This window comes from Myxine glutinosa, chromosome 10 (assembly GCF_964187855.1).
Source record: "Myxine glutinosa chromosome 10, kmMyxGlut1.1, whole genome shotgun sequence".
In the NCBI taxonomy this organism is placed as follows: Eukaryota; Metazoa; Chordata; class Myxini; order Myxiniformes; family Myxinidae; genus Myxine; species Myxine glutinosa.
In genome coordinates this window covers 89,590,816-89,605,304 of record NC_136270.1, presented here as the reverse complement: position 1 = coordinate 89,605,304, position 14,489 = coordinate 89,590,816, and the positions used below count along the sequence as shown (strand labels likewise).

The 14,489-nt window shown below is 43.9% G+C and overlaps 1 protein-coding gene across 22 annotated transcripts in view; it reads right to left on the bottom strand.

Moving 5' to 3' along the window:
• The window catches only part of PCIF1 (phosphorylated CTD interacting factor 1), a 131,056-nt gene that overhangs the window by 13,615 nt on the left and 102,952 nt on the right, over nt 1-14,489 (bottom strand). For 16 of the 22 annotated variants that reach the window (XM_078785861.1, XM_068126556.2, XM_078785863.1 and 13 more), the window contains 2 exons: nt 11,547-11,731; nt 2,834-2,927 (listed from right to left, as the gene is read on the bottom strand). In XM_078785861.1, coding sequence (XP_078641987.1) covers nt 2,834-2,927; nt 11,547-11,731 — 279 coding nt within the window. Of the gene's footprint in view, nt 1-2,319; nt 2,397-2,833; nt 2,928-11,546; nt 11,732-14,489 lie in introns of all 22 variants that reach the window. The other 6 variants (XR_013624776.1, XR_013624777.1, XR_013624772.1 and 3 more) reach the window with 1 other exon arrangement.

Below are 14,489 nucleotides of genomic sequence, written 5' to 3'. Positions count from 1 at the left end.
ACTCAAGGTCAGGTGTCAAAGATCCTGAAACGAAATGCTCAGAGGGGTGTCCCTACTCCAATACCGAGGTCAGGACGTCTCCGCAGAAACACAAGGAGGGATGATCGCCAGTCGCACCGGTTAGTTCGCAATGGCCGTACCAAGTCAGCTAATCGGCTTAGGGCTGAGTGGCAGCAACTGACAAATGTGCCTGTATCCAGAAGGCTGGTCAATCAACGACTGGTTCATGCAGGCTATCGTGCCAGGCGTCCCCTGAAAAAGCCACGTCTGACCAGACAACACCGCCAGCGCCGATTGCAGTGGGCCAGAGAGCACCGTCAATGGCAGCCAGGACACTGGAATCACGTGATCTTCAGTGACAAGTCTAGATTTCTGGTCTATCGTCAATATGGCCGCATCCGAGTGCGAAGACAAGTGCATGAAGCCTACAACAAAGATTGTATAGTGCCGATAGTCCAAGCTGGAGGTGTCGGGGTGACCGTTTGGGCTGCTTTTCATGCAGGGGGCAAAACTGACCTGGTTGTTCTGAATGGAAACCTGAACCAGTTCAAGCACAGGGCCATTCTGGAAGAAACATTGCTTCCATTTGTTCGTGCAGCCTTTCGAGGAAACTTTGTCTTCCAAGATGACAATGCACGGTCTCATCGTGCTCGCATGATCCAACACTTTCTTGCTGACCGTGGTGTAGAGCATATGGAGTGGCCTGGCATGTCCCCGGATATGAATCCGATAGAGAACTTGTGGGCAGAATTAACGCGTCAAATCGACAACTTGGACCAGCAGCCTGCCTCTGTGCGTGAATTGCAGCAGGCTATTGTAACTGCTTGGCAAGCGATTCCTGTCCAAACCTTGGCAAATCTCGTGAACAGCATGCCTCAACGTGTACGTGCTCTCCTGAATGCTCGTGGGGGTTACACGAAGTACTGAACTGTAATTTTACTGTCCGTAATCCCAGTCGTAATTTAACTTTTGTTTAAAAAATTTTTTTGGCTAATGTGCAAAATAAAGAGATACTTCTGGAAAACGCACAGAAGTTTAACACAGTACTGTCCGTGAATTGAGTTCGATATCAGTTTACATCACTTTCAAGGATCAATTTATTTGCTTCGAAATGTCAAATGTGGTTTTTGTTTCTTTTAAAGGTCACATTAACAAAATCTAGAATAATTTCAACATAATTCCAATGAACTTTTGGTTCTAAGTCATCTTGAAAAGTAAGTTCACCCCCACAAAAAAAATATTCCATATTAAATGCCAAGTCTGTAGAACAACGAGAATGACACTTGGTAGAGCACATACCTCTGCCAGGCTGAACAGTTTACGTTTTCTATCCCACTGATGGGCCGGATCTGAATCCGGACCAGAACCAAAATTTAATCGGCTTGTTCTTGTCACCTATCCAACTCATCCACCAAGCTTAGTAAGAATCCGGCCACATCATTTTGAGATATCGTGCTTTTACATCGTAGTTTGGGCCCCATCTCTCAATAAAAAATTGAATATCCGGATTCAGATCCGGATCTTCACCAAAATCTAATCAATTAACCATTATCACACGTGAAACATCCCTTCCAAAATTTGTCCGAATCCGTCCACAACTTTGAGATATCCTGCTCACAGGCAGAGACAGGGGTGAAAGCATAACGTGTGTCCACCTTTACAGGCGGAGGTAATTGCATGCGTAATGAAACGTTTCTCACAGCTAGAATACACAAAACAAAGCTTTACAATGTATCCTTTCCTGAACAAACTCTGCAACAAAAGCCCCACTAATTTTTTGAAAGAAAGAAAAAAAACCAAAAAGACGTCGACAATCAAAATTATAGACCAATGTATTGCTAATGCCTTCAAACTTCCATAATACGAATGAAAATTCTTTTTTTTCAAAAAAAGTCAAAATTACAACAACTTAGAAGTCACATGAAGACATTGTCACTTTCACCTCCTTAGAAGTTCACACACTTGACTGATCAGCCAGGAAGTGCTTGAGATACCCCTCTTCTATGTGTTCTGGGCTAACGCTCCAACAAACTCTCTTGGATTAACCACAATTCAAAGCTCTGGGACATATCCTTCATTCCCAAATTTCGAGTCCTTTCGAGCAGTTGTGATTTAAAAAAAAAATGAATTGGGAGTATGATCCTTATGAGGGGAAAAACCCTCTCTGCATACCACCAGGTTGAGGAAACGACCCCACCTTCCTCTCACTGCAGAAAATCTGCCAGACTCAACCAACGCCTCGCATCTTGCATTTCCGTCTTCATTCACCCAATATTTCCCTTCTTAATTACCCTACTCAAATCCAAGCTTTCTGCTCACCTCCACTGCTTTCCCCCCTTCTCTTCAACCTGGAGTATCACCTCCCTCATTCCCCACCAATGGGCCATCTACATATTCTGTATGAGGGAATGGGGTGAATTGAGAAAAAGAAAAATTGAGAAAACGGGAAGGGGTTGGGTGGGGGAAAAGAAGGGAACATAATGGCGGGTTGGAGGGTGGGAAAGAAGTGGGAAAAAAGCAAAGTGGTTGAAATGAGGAATGTATAAAGGTTAGGGTGAGAGCATGATACACCACACATGATGGTGACATGTGGTGACACCACACATGATACTATTTTTGTATACGTAATATGTAGATGGCCACCAATCCTGTTCTTCCCTGCCCTTTTTTAATATACTAAAAGCTTATTCACAATTGTAAAATTGACGTTAATGTTCAACTATCTGCCATTTAGCTTTTTCTTGAGCTTTTACAATGGTTAAAAAAAATTATTTGTACAAAGTAATACAAGTAAGACTGAAGGGGTGAGAAGAAGTGTGCGCAGCAAGCTAACCTCAAAATGGTCAACCATAGAGTTCATGAGCTCTTCACCAAACGGTGGGTTCACCTCAAACGAGCCACTTGCGGGAAATAAATCCAGCACAGTGCTGTGGACAACAAACAAGGACAACGAATGGTATGTCATGTTTTAGCAAATTCACCGATTAATAAAAATCAACATCCTCATTCAAAGATTTGATCGAAGAGAAACATAGCTGCAGAGGTAGATAAGGGTCGAAAGTTCGATAGCAAGAGAATATATAGAACTAGAGCAATACGACTGTCGCCAATATGACGTTTTCGTGATCAGCTTTTAATCGCCATGCCTAGTCAATGACACACGTAAAGTTTCAAGTCGATCGATTCGGTGGTTTGGGAGAGGATTTAAAAAAGGTTTTGGGTTAAATCCAATATGGCTGCCAAACCACATGACCTATGATGTCATAAATTTAATATTTCAATACAAATGGGTCACAGATCATGGGCATACAATGTCAGATTTTTAGGATAAGGCATTCGATTAAAACATTTATGGCTGGTAAACCACCTCACCGATGATGTCATACTTATCATGCTTTTGTTCCCCATTTGACAATGAGCCACGTTTCAAATTTTTCCAATCAGTGGTTTCCTAGAAATATATTTTTAATTATTTGTGTTCAACCCAAGACAGCTGCCATACACGTAACATATGACGTCACAATTATCACAAAAACATCCTGCTTGGGTGTTCGCTCCTACCCTGAAAGTTTCGTCTCAATCGGACATGTGGTTGCTGAGAAAAACGAGGTTTAGCCCGTACGGACAACCTGAAACGTAATGCCTCCGGCCACCTTCGGGGGCGGAGGCATAAAAAGATAGCTAGACAGATAAATAGATCAAAAGTCAAAATCTAATTGAGAATGCCACAAAATCCCCAGTGATTGTGTCTCGAAACACTACCCTATGCAACAATATAGGTGAGTCTTCACTTTCTACAACTTTCCCACATTTTTAAATGTCAATCTTAATGAAAGCTTCAGTCTGCGCACATCCAAAGAAAGGAAGACAAACTTGTGTGAAGCAAGTGTGAGGTCATGTAGTGAAAGAGCTGCAGGATGGCCTCGAGCAGGGGTTCTTAACCTGTGGTCCATGGACCCCTTCGGGGTCCGTGGATGGGCTTCAGGGGGTCCGTGAACCAGGCAGAAATGTGCAGACACCTGGAAACACTGCAGAACTCTTTCGATGGTTACTTCTGCTCAGATGACCTTAAAGTTGAAACGTGGATTCATAATCCTTTCTTTGCTGATATAAACTGTATTAATGATGCAGACCTTGCCAAAGATGACCTCATTGACATGAGGACAAAGGAAATGATACGACATGAGTTCAACTCGAAGAGTCTTGGAGAATTTTGGTGTTCCTTGACACAGGCCTTCCCTCGGCTGGCAAAGCGAGCTGTGGGAGCTCCGATTCCGTTTGTAACCACATATCTTTGCGAGTCAGGATTTTCAGCACTTGTTACCCTCAAAACGAAAAGTAAAAATCGATTGGATGTCAAACATGACATGGGTGTAGCCTTGTCAAAGACCACTCCCCAATTTCATATTCTTATTGAAGCCAAACAACAACAGCTTTCTCACTGAAATGTACTTTTGAGCAGAAATGAAGTTTATTTTTTGTTTAATTTGTAGTTTGGATATATTTCATGTTATTCAGGGAATGGTCATTCATTTTTGCTTGAAAAAAGTGAGATATATTCTTTGTAAAGATTGTTTTTTTATTCTGATTATGACGGTATGTGAAGGAAATAATTTTCCAATGCAATAAAATGTATTCATTGTCGGCAAAATTTTGTGTTTATGTGCTTGTGTGCATTTTTCTGGGGAGTGGTCCGTGCCTTTCACCAGATTCTCAAAGGGGTCCATGACTCAAAAAAGGTAAAGTACCCCTGTGCCATACCAACGCATCCGCCAAACCAACACATCCGCCAAACCAACACATCCGCCAAACCAACACATCCGCCAAACCAACACATCCGCCAAACCAACACATCCGCCAAACCAACACATCCGCCAAACCAACACATCCGCCAAACCAACACATCCGCCAAACCAACACATCCGCCAAACCAACACATCCGCCAAACCAACACATCCGCCAAACCAACACATCCGCCAAACCAACACATCCGCCAAACCAACACATCCGCCAAACCAACACATCCGCCAAACCAACACATTCGCCAAACCAACACACTCGCCAAACCAACACACTCGCCAAACCAACACATTCGCCAACCCAACACATCCGCCAAACCAACACATCCGCAAAACCAACACATTCACCAAACCAACACATTCACCAAACCAACGCATCAACCAACACATCTACATCCACCAAACCAACACTTTTGCCAAACCAACACATTCGCCAAACCAACACGTCCACCAAACCAACACATCCACCAAACCAAAACATGCACCAAACAAATGTGCAAAACATGCACCAAACCAAACAAAAACACCAAACAACCAACACATCCGCCAAACCAAACCAACGCATGCGCCAAACCAACACATGCACCAAACCAACGCATTCGCCAAACCAACGCGTTCGCCAAACCAACACGTTCGCCAAACCAACACGTTCGCCAAACCAACGCGTTCGCCAAACCAACGCATCCGCCAAACCAACACATGGACCAAACTAACATCCGCCAAACCAACACATGCACCAGACCAACGCATGCACCAAAAAGACACATCCGCCAAACCAACACCTCCGCCAAACCAACGCATCCGCCAAACCAACGCATTCGCCAAACCAACGCATCCGCCAAACCAACGCATCCGCCAAACCAACGCATTCGCCAAACCAAAGCATTCGCCAAACCAACGCATTCGCCAAACCAACGCATTCGCCAAACCAACGCATTCGCCAAACCAACGCATTCGCCAAACCAACGCAATCGCCAAACCAACGCATTCGCCAAACCAACGCATTCGCCAAACCAACGCATTCGCCAAACCAACGCATTCGCCAAACCAACGCATTCGCCAAACCAACGCATTCGCCAAACCAACGCATTCGCCAAACCAACGCATTCGCCAAACCAACGCATTCGCCAAACCAACGCATTCGCCAAACCAACGCATCCGCCAAACCAACGCATCCGCCAAACCAACGCATCCGCCAAACCAACGCATCCGCAAAACCAACGCATTCGCCAAACCAACGCATTCGCCAAACCAACGCATTCGCCAAACCAACGCATTCGCCAAACCAACGCATTCGCCAAACCAACGCATTCGCGAAACCAACGCATTCGCGAAACCAACGCATTCGCCAAACCAACGCATTCGCCAAACCAACTCATTCGCCAAACCAACACATTCGCCAAACCAACACATTCGCCAAACCAACACATTCGCCAAACCAACACATTCGCCAAACCAACACATTCGCCAAACCAACACATTCGCCAAACCAAAGCATGCGCCAAACCAAGGCATTCGCCAAACCAACGCATTCGCCAAACCAAAGCATTCGCCAAATCAAAGCGTTCGCCAAACCAACGCGTTCGCCAAACCAACGCGTTCGCCAAACCAACGCGTCCGCAAAACGAACACATCCCCCAAACCAACACATTCGCCAAACCAACACATTCGCCAAACCAACACATTCGCCAAACCAACACATCTGCCAAACCAACACATCTGCCAAACCAACACATCTGCCAAACCAACACATCTGCCAAACCAGGGGTTCTTAACCTGTGGTCCATGGACCCCTGTGGGGTCCGTGGATGGGCTTCAGGGGGTCCGTGAACAGAAATGTGCAGACACCTGGAAACACTGCAGAACTCTTTCGATGGTTACTTCTGCTCAGATGACCTTAAAGTTGAAACGTGGATTCATAATCCTTTCTTTGCGGATATAAACTGTATTAATGATGCAGACCTTGCCAAAGATGACCTCATTGACATGAGGACAAAGGAAATGATACGACATGAGTTCAACTCGAAGAGTCTTGGAGAATTTTGGTGTTCCTTGACACAAGCCTACCCTCGTCTGGCAAAGGGAGCTGTGGGAGCTCTGATTCCGTTTGTAACCACATATCTTTGCGAGTCAGGATTTTCAGCACTTGTTACCATCAAAACGAAAAGTAGAAATCGATTGGACGTCAAACATGACATGCGTGTAGCCTTGTCAAAGACCACTCCCCAATTTCATATTCTTATTGAAGCCAAACAACTACAGCTTTCACACTGAAATGTACTTTTGAGCAGAACTGAAGTTTATTTAATGTTTAATTTGCACAATTTGGATATATTTCATTTTATTCAGGGAATGGTCATTCATTTTTACTTGAAAAAAGTGAGATTATATCCTTTGTAAAGATTGTTTTTTTATTCTGATTATGACGGTATGTGAAGGAAATAATTTTCCTATGCAATAAAATTTATTCATTGTAGGCAAAATTTTGTGTTTATGCGCTTGTGTGCATTTTTCTGGGTAGGGGTCCATGGCTTTCACCAGATTCTCAAAGGGGTCCATGACTCAAAAAATGCAAAGAACCGCTGGCCTGGAGGTATGCAAACTCGCCTCTCGGCAGTCTAAACTGGGTTTGAAACCCGACACAGATATCAACTACCACCCTGGTGTCTCACAGGAAGGACGATTCATTGGTGTGTGCCGTCCCGTTCCAGGTGTGTGCCATTGGTGTGTGCCATCCCGATGGACGTTAAACGGCCTTACCATCCACCATTCCACCAGCATCAGTTGTTGGACCTTAAATATCCCATGGTGTCAATGGTATCATTAGCAAAGAGTAGGCGAGCTATCGCCGGCTCCCTGAACAAACTACCAATTCCTGATCTAACTTATAGGGGGCACTACATCAGAGGCACAGCTGTGCTCCCAGCAATGATGCCAGCAGCAGCGTCAAGCTGCATACTAAATGAATGAATGGAAGTGAATACGCCTTTGGAAGATGAACATTTGGGGTTTTTTTTTTTTTTTCCCAAGGAGTCCCCACCTCGAGTGGCCTTAAAGACCTTGTGGCGGACGATATGTCATTAAAAAAATTAAAGGAAAGAATATATGAAAACAATGAGCTGTCCAGTTATGGCAATACAAACGAGAACCACACTCAGTAGAGCGCACACCTCCGCCAGGCTGAACAGTTCACGTTTTGTATCCCACCGATAGGTCAGATCTGGATTCGGAACTGAACTAAAATCTATTCGGCTTCTTCTCGTCTCACCTTACCAACTCATCCACCAAGTTTTGTCATAACCCATCCGCAACCTTATGATACATCATGCGATACTGTACTGTATATCGTTTTTGGCCCCATCTCTCAATGTTGAAGAATCACTTTTTAAAATTCTAGTTGGCCTATCCACATCTGCATCTTAACCACAATCGAATCTGTTCGACCTTGGCAAACACCCAACATGGTCAACCAAGTTCCATCAGCAAACGTTTGAGATATCGTACTCACAGACAGACAAACAGGAATGAAAACATAACCTCCGTCCACCTGTGGCGGCAGAGGTATAAATGGTAGAATTGCACAGATAAGACAGTGAAGATACACTGAGAAGTAATAAGCATTAGACGTGCAGGCTAATGCGCTCGAGGTAATAAAATGCCAGATAAGTCACCTTTGGATTTTTTAAGAGGCCTTAAACTCGTACGCAAAGCAAGAGAATATCGTGGCAATACGGATCATTTGTAGAATTCATTGATTTGAGCAGAAAATTTGAAGAAAAAAAAAAATTAAGATGGATTGAAATGCAAATAATCAGGGAATTCACAAAAAATCAAGATGAGAAAGTTAATCCTCTGCTCCCATTGGTTCATCTGATCATGTTTGTGAAAGCGAACATCTCTGGCTATTCTCAGAGAGCTGCTTCAACGGCGACATGTCTGGCAGGGACTGCAAGCAGTCATCTCTCTTCAGGACTGGTCTCCCATATCTACCGCCCCTGATGTTACCTCAGCCTGGGAATTCTTCCACAGAATCCAGCTCTCTCTCTCAACACAGATTCATCCCATTTCGTCTTGATCATACCACCCTTCTTCCCACCCATGTTACACTGAATCCTGTGGCAAGACAGTCACTTGGAAACAATTGCCTTCTCTTCTTAATCTGACCAAAGGCAATCCCAGTGCATTCCAAAAGGTCTGCAACAAGTGTGGAGAGCCAGAAAACAACATCTGAACAATACAACCTCAATATTGAACTTGTAAACTTGTCTCCCTCCTCTAAAATCTGGTGAAGCCTTGTTAAGTCGGTCTCTGGTGATGCTCCCCTTCCTTCCAAATCCTGTGAGACCAACCCCTCACTCTCTGTACACACCCTATGGGCCCACCCTGTCACATCCAACTGCTGATGGACTCTGTATTTTGCACCTAAGAAGGCTTCACTGGAATCTTTTGTCTCATTGATATAGTAACGTATTCGATTTTAAGGAACATGACGGTTTTTAAGTTTTATGAACAAACGGCAGACTTCTACTTCCTCAGGGGTTCTGGGTAACAGGATCACGCAATATTATTTCTTCACAAAACTATGCATACCCTTGGACAGGACTGAACATATTTTCATTCCTTGAACTTGATGCAGGTTCAACCTGCACGTTCTGTTCTGCTTAAAGCACCAGCAACTCTTCAATTTCAAGAGTGCCAACAAGGGGCTTCCGCTGCATAATGCTCTACATCTTCCTTCGTGTTACAGGAGGCTAGGATTGTGATGACGAATGTTTGGTAACGTAATTATGCTGCTAGACCAACCAACTAATCCACCCACTAGGAAAGCTTCCAGCAGAAACACTGCTTAAAGTGACTTCTTCTTCTTCTTTCATTTTCAGCACAAGGCTGCGGGGTCGCATCATTAGATGAGGGTGCAGCTCTGCCACTGATGCAGTGTCCTCTGTAGGTTACGGCAAGAATATGTAATTTGTTTGTGGTGCCGACGACAGCTCACCTACTCTTCACGAAGAATATTGTGGGATCTTTAACATCCACCAACTAATGCTGGCAGACAGGACACCAGGTTTAACTAACGCCCCTCCCACCCACCTCAAAACTCCCACCCTACTCCAATACAAATAAATAGCCACGTGGAGGACTGACGGTTATTTCCCCAGTTTTCTGAATTTGAGGCGAAACCTCCCTTTCAGCCTCTTATAGGGGGTGGAACTGGATGGGGAGCACAACCCTATGAGACCTTAATGTTCTGATGTTTGTACCAAATTTGGTAAATATCAGTCATGTAGTTTGTGAGGAAAACATGTTTTAGTAAATAAGAGGGATTAGGGGAGGGAGCCCATGGCCCCCTTTCCAGGGAAGATGCCGCCATGGGGGAGCATAACTTAAGGTTACATCATGGTTTGGTCTGGATCCGGTTGTCGGTTTCTGAGAACATTTTTGAATAAAATACCAATATTTGGGGCAAACCCCCCATTTTAACCCTTTTATATTTATAGGGGGTGCATCCAGATGCGTAGGGCAACTCCATGAGACCTTGCTGTTCTGATGCATCGCACCAAATTTGGTCCAAAATTGGTCGGGTAGTTTGTGCTGAGATGTTTCAGTGAAATGGTAACGGACTTAAGTATGTACGAATGGCCGGACACCAGGACTCACTCCGAGGTTATTTCGGAAAAATAACGTTAAAATGCTTGGATACAAATCACCACAATCTCAGATCATGAATCCTGTAGGCCAACCACCCGAGGGATGGCGCACACATTGACGAATCATTCTGCCCATGAAACACCAGGATGACATTTTATAGCTGTGTCAGGATTCAAACCCAGGCTAGATCACTTAGAGACGAATGTGCATATCCAGGCCATCTTATCAGCCTCGACCCTAGGCCTAGAAGGTGGGATTTAGGTGGCAGTATAAAAAAAGCTCAGTTAGCTTTGTTCCAGCAGCTTTGTTGCATTTTCACAAAACAAGCAGCATTAGGCATCACCATATTTGTCTCAATGCTGAATTTCACAATTGCTCTGCCCTCAGGGCATGAGACAGCATAATATTTTGTCTAAGTACTACTAAACGAGGTTTTTGGAAGTGTCAAAAAGGTAATTTGTGTTCTTCAGTGTTTAGGAATATAAATCAATTAAAATAAAATAAAGTTTTAAATGTTGTAGAAAAACAAAACTTTTTAGAAGTTCACCACGGTTGAGGTACATACCAAATGCCAAGTTGGCTTTTACACCACCCTTTTTAACATGTGACGTTAGTTATTCATGCCTGTTGTTTGTCCATTATTGCATCCCTAAAAACAGTAAGTTTCCTGTTTGGAATGGTTTTCAATCTTGTTTAACTGCCAGACAAGACAGAGTAAAAAAATTTACCTTACTCTGGGCACATGTCTCTCAGGATGAAATATATATATATTTTTTTTAAACAAAATCGGAGCCAATGTACTGTTAAACTGGAGATTCTTATTCCGATTCATGTTCTGATTTGTTTTCTACAGTGTTCAAAATATATAATTCAATTGAAATTAAGTAGTTCCTCGCCCATAGACAGACATAGCAAACCAATTGCTGAAAAGGCTTTTCGCTTTTCGTGCGTGGGGTAACGAAAGAGAACACAGACAATGAAAGTAGAAATAAGCACGCATGCACATGAAAATACTCTGTCCAAGTAAAGACTCAAAGAGAATGTTCCAAAGAAGGCACAGCATATGTTCCTCGTTCCGATCCTGTACATTGTACCCACCCCCGGGAGCCAAAGTATCCATCGGTGTCAGGAAAGGCAGAACAATATTGTGCAAAGTAGCAGTTTAGCGGTGAAGCAAAGCACTCGAACGTCACGTCAAAGTGCCGGTGAAGAGCTTCAAATACAGACACAGGTAGAGCCCCGTGAAGACCAAGACCCTCATGGGCTCCAAGTCCAAACATTGTCTGCGGATGGGAGGGTTATGCAAAAAGTCAAACCTCAATGGTCATTTCAAAAGTTTTATGTGTGAATTAATTGAGCCAAAAGTTACGGAAATTGGATGTCATAGCAGGAATTCGCACAAATTAGGTTTTACTACAAGTTAGCTGTAAAATTCAGATAAATTTGAGTTAGGGTTGTTAGGGTTAGGGTTAGATCTCCTCCTCACAATGAGTTGGCAAAGTGATAGGAAACGTTGGCAAGATTATTGCAGATATTTTGAGGGATTTTTGTTCCTGGATGCAGGATGCAAGGGGTCGACTAGATGGATACAAAAGTAATCTCTCAGGAAGGAAAAACTGGAAATTTGGAAGGAAGTGGCTTGGGGATGGGGTGGAGGAGTTAATGAGGGTTGAAAAGATCATGGTTATGGATTGGGGATGATCTGAGATGGTGGGGGAACAGATGTCTTGAAGACCTGGAGGGAAGAATGGGATTGAAGAGAGTGTGGAAGTTGATTCCACAGGTAGGAATAAAGAGGAACAAATGAGTGGAGGTGAGCAGCAATTCTGGATTTTGGGAGTTTCACCAGAAGGGGGTTGATAGTGGAACAAGTGTGCTCAGAAAATTGAGAGGGAGGGGGACAAAGCATGGAGGGAGCAGAGGGTGCAAGACCAGAAAGGAGGTGGTAGAAGATAGAGACCACCAACCTGTCTGCGATGGTGAAGTGATAGGCCCATAGACTCAGCTTCATCATGAGAGAGTCCAGTTATCTTAAAGGCCTTTTTTCCACGACATCAAGCTGAGCAAGGTGTGAAGCAGGGGACTCAGCCCAGAGAGGGAAGTCGAACTGCAGATTAATACTCAATCTAGCTGTGGATGAAGGCCTTGTAGGTGGATGAGTTCAGGTGTGCCAAGAAAAGACTTTGTATGACATAGGATACCCAGTCGGCGGCTGGCTTTGGAGGCCAACTTTGAAATGTGGTTTGCCCAAGAAAGATCATGGCTGAGAATGAGACCCAGGAATTTGAATGAATGAACTTCCTCAAGAGGATTTTTAAGAACGTAAACAGGATGGTGTGTCAGACGGTCCTTTCGGAGAGAGATTGTGAGATTTGTCAGGATTGAAAGACATATTCCAAGTGCTTGACCAGCTTGTGATTTTTTTCAAGGTCTGAAGAGAGGCAAGAGGTAGAAGATAGAGAAGAGAGGGAAGAGGCTGTAACCTGCCTGTCTGAAGGATGAGGGATGTCATGGAAGAGGGTGGAGTCATCAGCAAATAGATAAAGAGTATTTTCCAAAGAGTCAGAGAGATCGTTCATGAAGATTAGGAATAGGACTGAGCCCTGAAATTTTTCAAAGAGTCAGACAGATCGTTCATGAAAATTAGGAATAGGACTGAGCCCTGAACACTGCCTTAGGCCACTCCAGATTTGACAGTGAGAGATGAAAGGATTCCGTTGAGTTTCTGTTCATGTTCGCTAAGAGAGTAGAGGAAGTCGGTAAGCCATATGTGGAGTTGAACTTGGTGACATCGGCAGAGTTTGGAGAGCAAGATAGGATGGGCATACTGTATCGAAAGCTTGAGATATGTCTAGAGAGACAGCCCTGGTTTCATGTCTGACATTGAGGGCCTCTATCCATCGTTGGATGAGTAGAGGTAGTATTTCCAGAGTGGAGTGACCTGGTCTGAATCCGAATTGATGATCTGAGATGAGACTGTTGGAGAAAAGGAATGATTTCACATCACATGCGTGATGGATTCCATGACCTTGCTGATGATAGGAAGTAAGCTAATTGATCTGTAGTTAAGGGGATCCATTTTTGCACCTTTATGTTATGCTGTGATGTTTGCCGATTTCCAACCAGATGGAAGATGACCTAGGGAAATGATAGGGTGAAAAGGACTGAGAGAGGAAGTGCAAGAGCAGGTTTTTATGACACGTGAGCTGATCTGGTCAGGTTGCAAAAACCTTCGAGGTTAATGTAACGTAATACAATACAAAAACCATCCAGATTTATGTTTAACGATAATTAAATGAGGGGAAAAAACATTTCCAGCATTCAAGCTTCATATTCTGAAAAGGTTTTTTTTAGACAACAATTTGAAACAACGTTTTTACCTCCGCCACCGAAAGTGGATGGAGGTTATGCTTTTACCTCTGTCTGTTTGCGAACAGGATATCTCAAAAAGTTATGGACGGATTCAGACGAAATTTGGTGGAGAGGCTGGGTATGTGATGAGGACAAAATGGTTAGATTTGGTTGAAGATCCAGATCCAGATTCGAGAATTTTGAAAGCGATTCTTCACCATTGAGCGATAGCACCGAAACGATATATAGAGCCAAAACGATATATCGCATAATATTTGAAAAAGTTGTGGACGGATTATGACAAAACTACGTGGATTAGTTGGTTAGGCAACAAGAACAAGCCGATTCGATTTTGATTCAGGTCTGAATACAGATCCAGCCTATCAGTGGGATACAAAATGTAAACTGTTCAGTCTGGCGGAGGTATGCTTTCTTGTCTTTGACATCAACATCCAATTTCATAATCCAATCCCGTCAAAATCCCTGGTGTTGGGCTAGCGGCTAGGGTGCCGGCTTAGGATCCTAGGATCCTGGGTTCGAATCCCGGTCGATCGCCGAATTAATGCCAGGGGGGTTGACTCAGCCTGTCATCCTTCCGAGGTCGGCTAATTTGAGTACCAGTTCACTGGTAATTCCCTGTTTGTCGTTGAAGGCGGCAAAAAGGGTTGGCGGCAGGAAGGGCATCCGGCC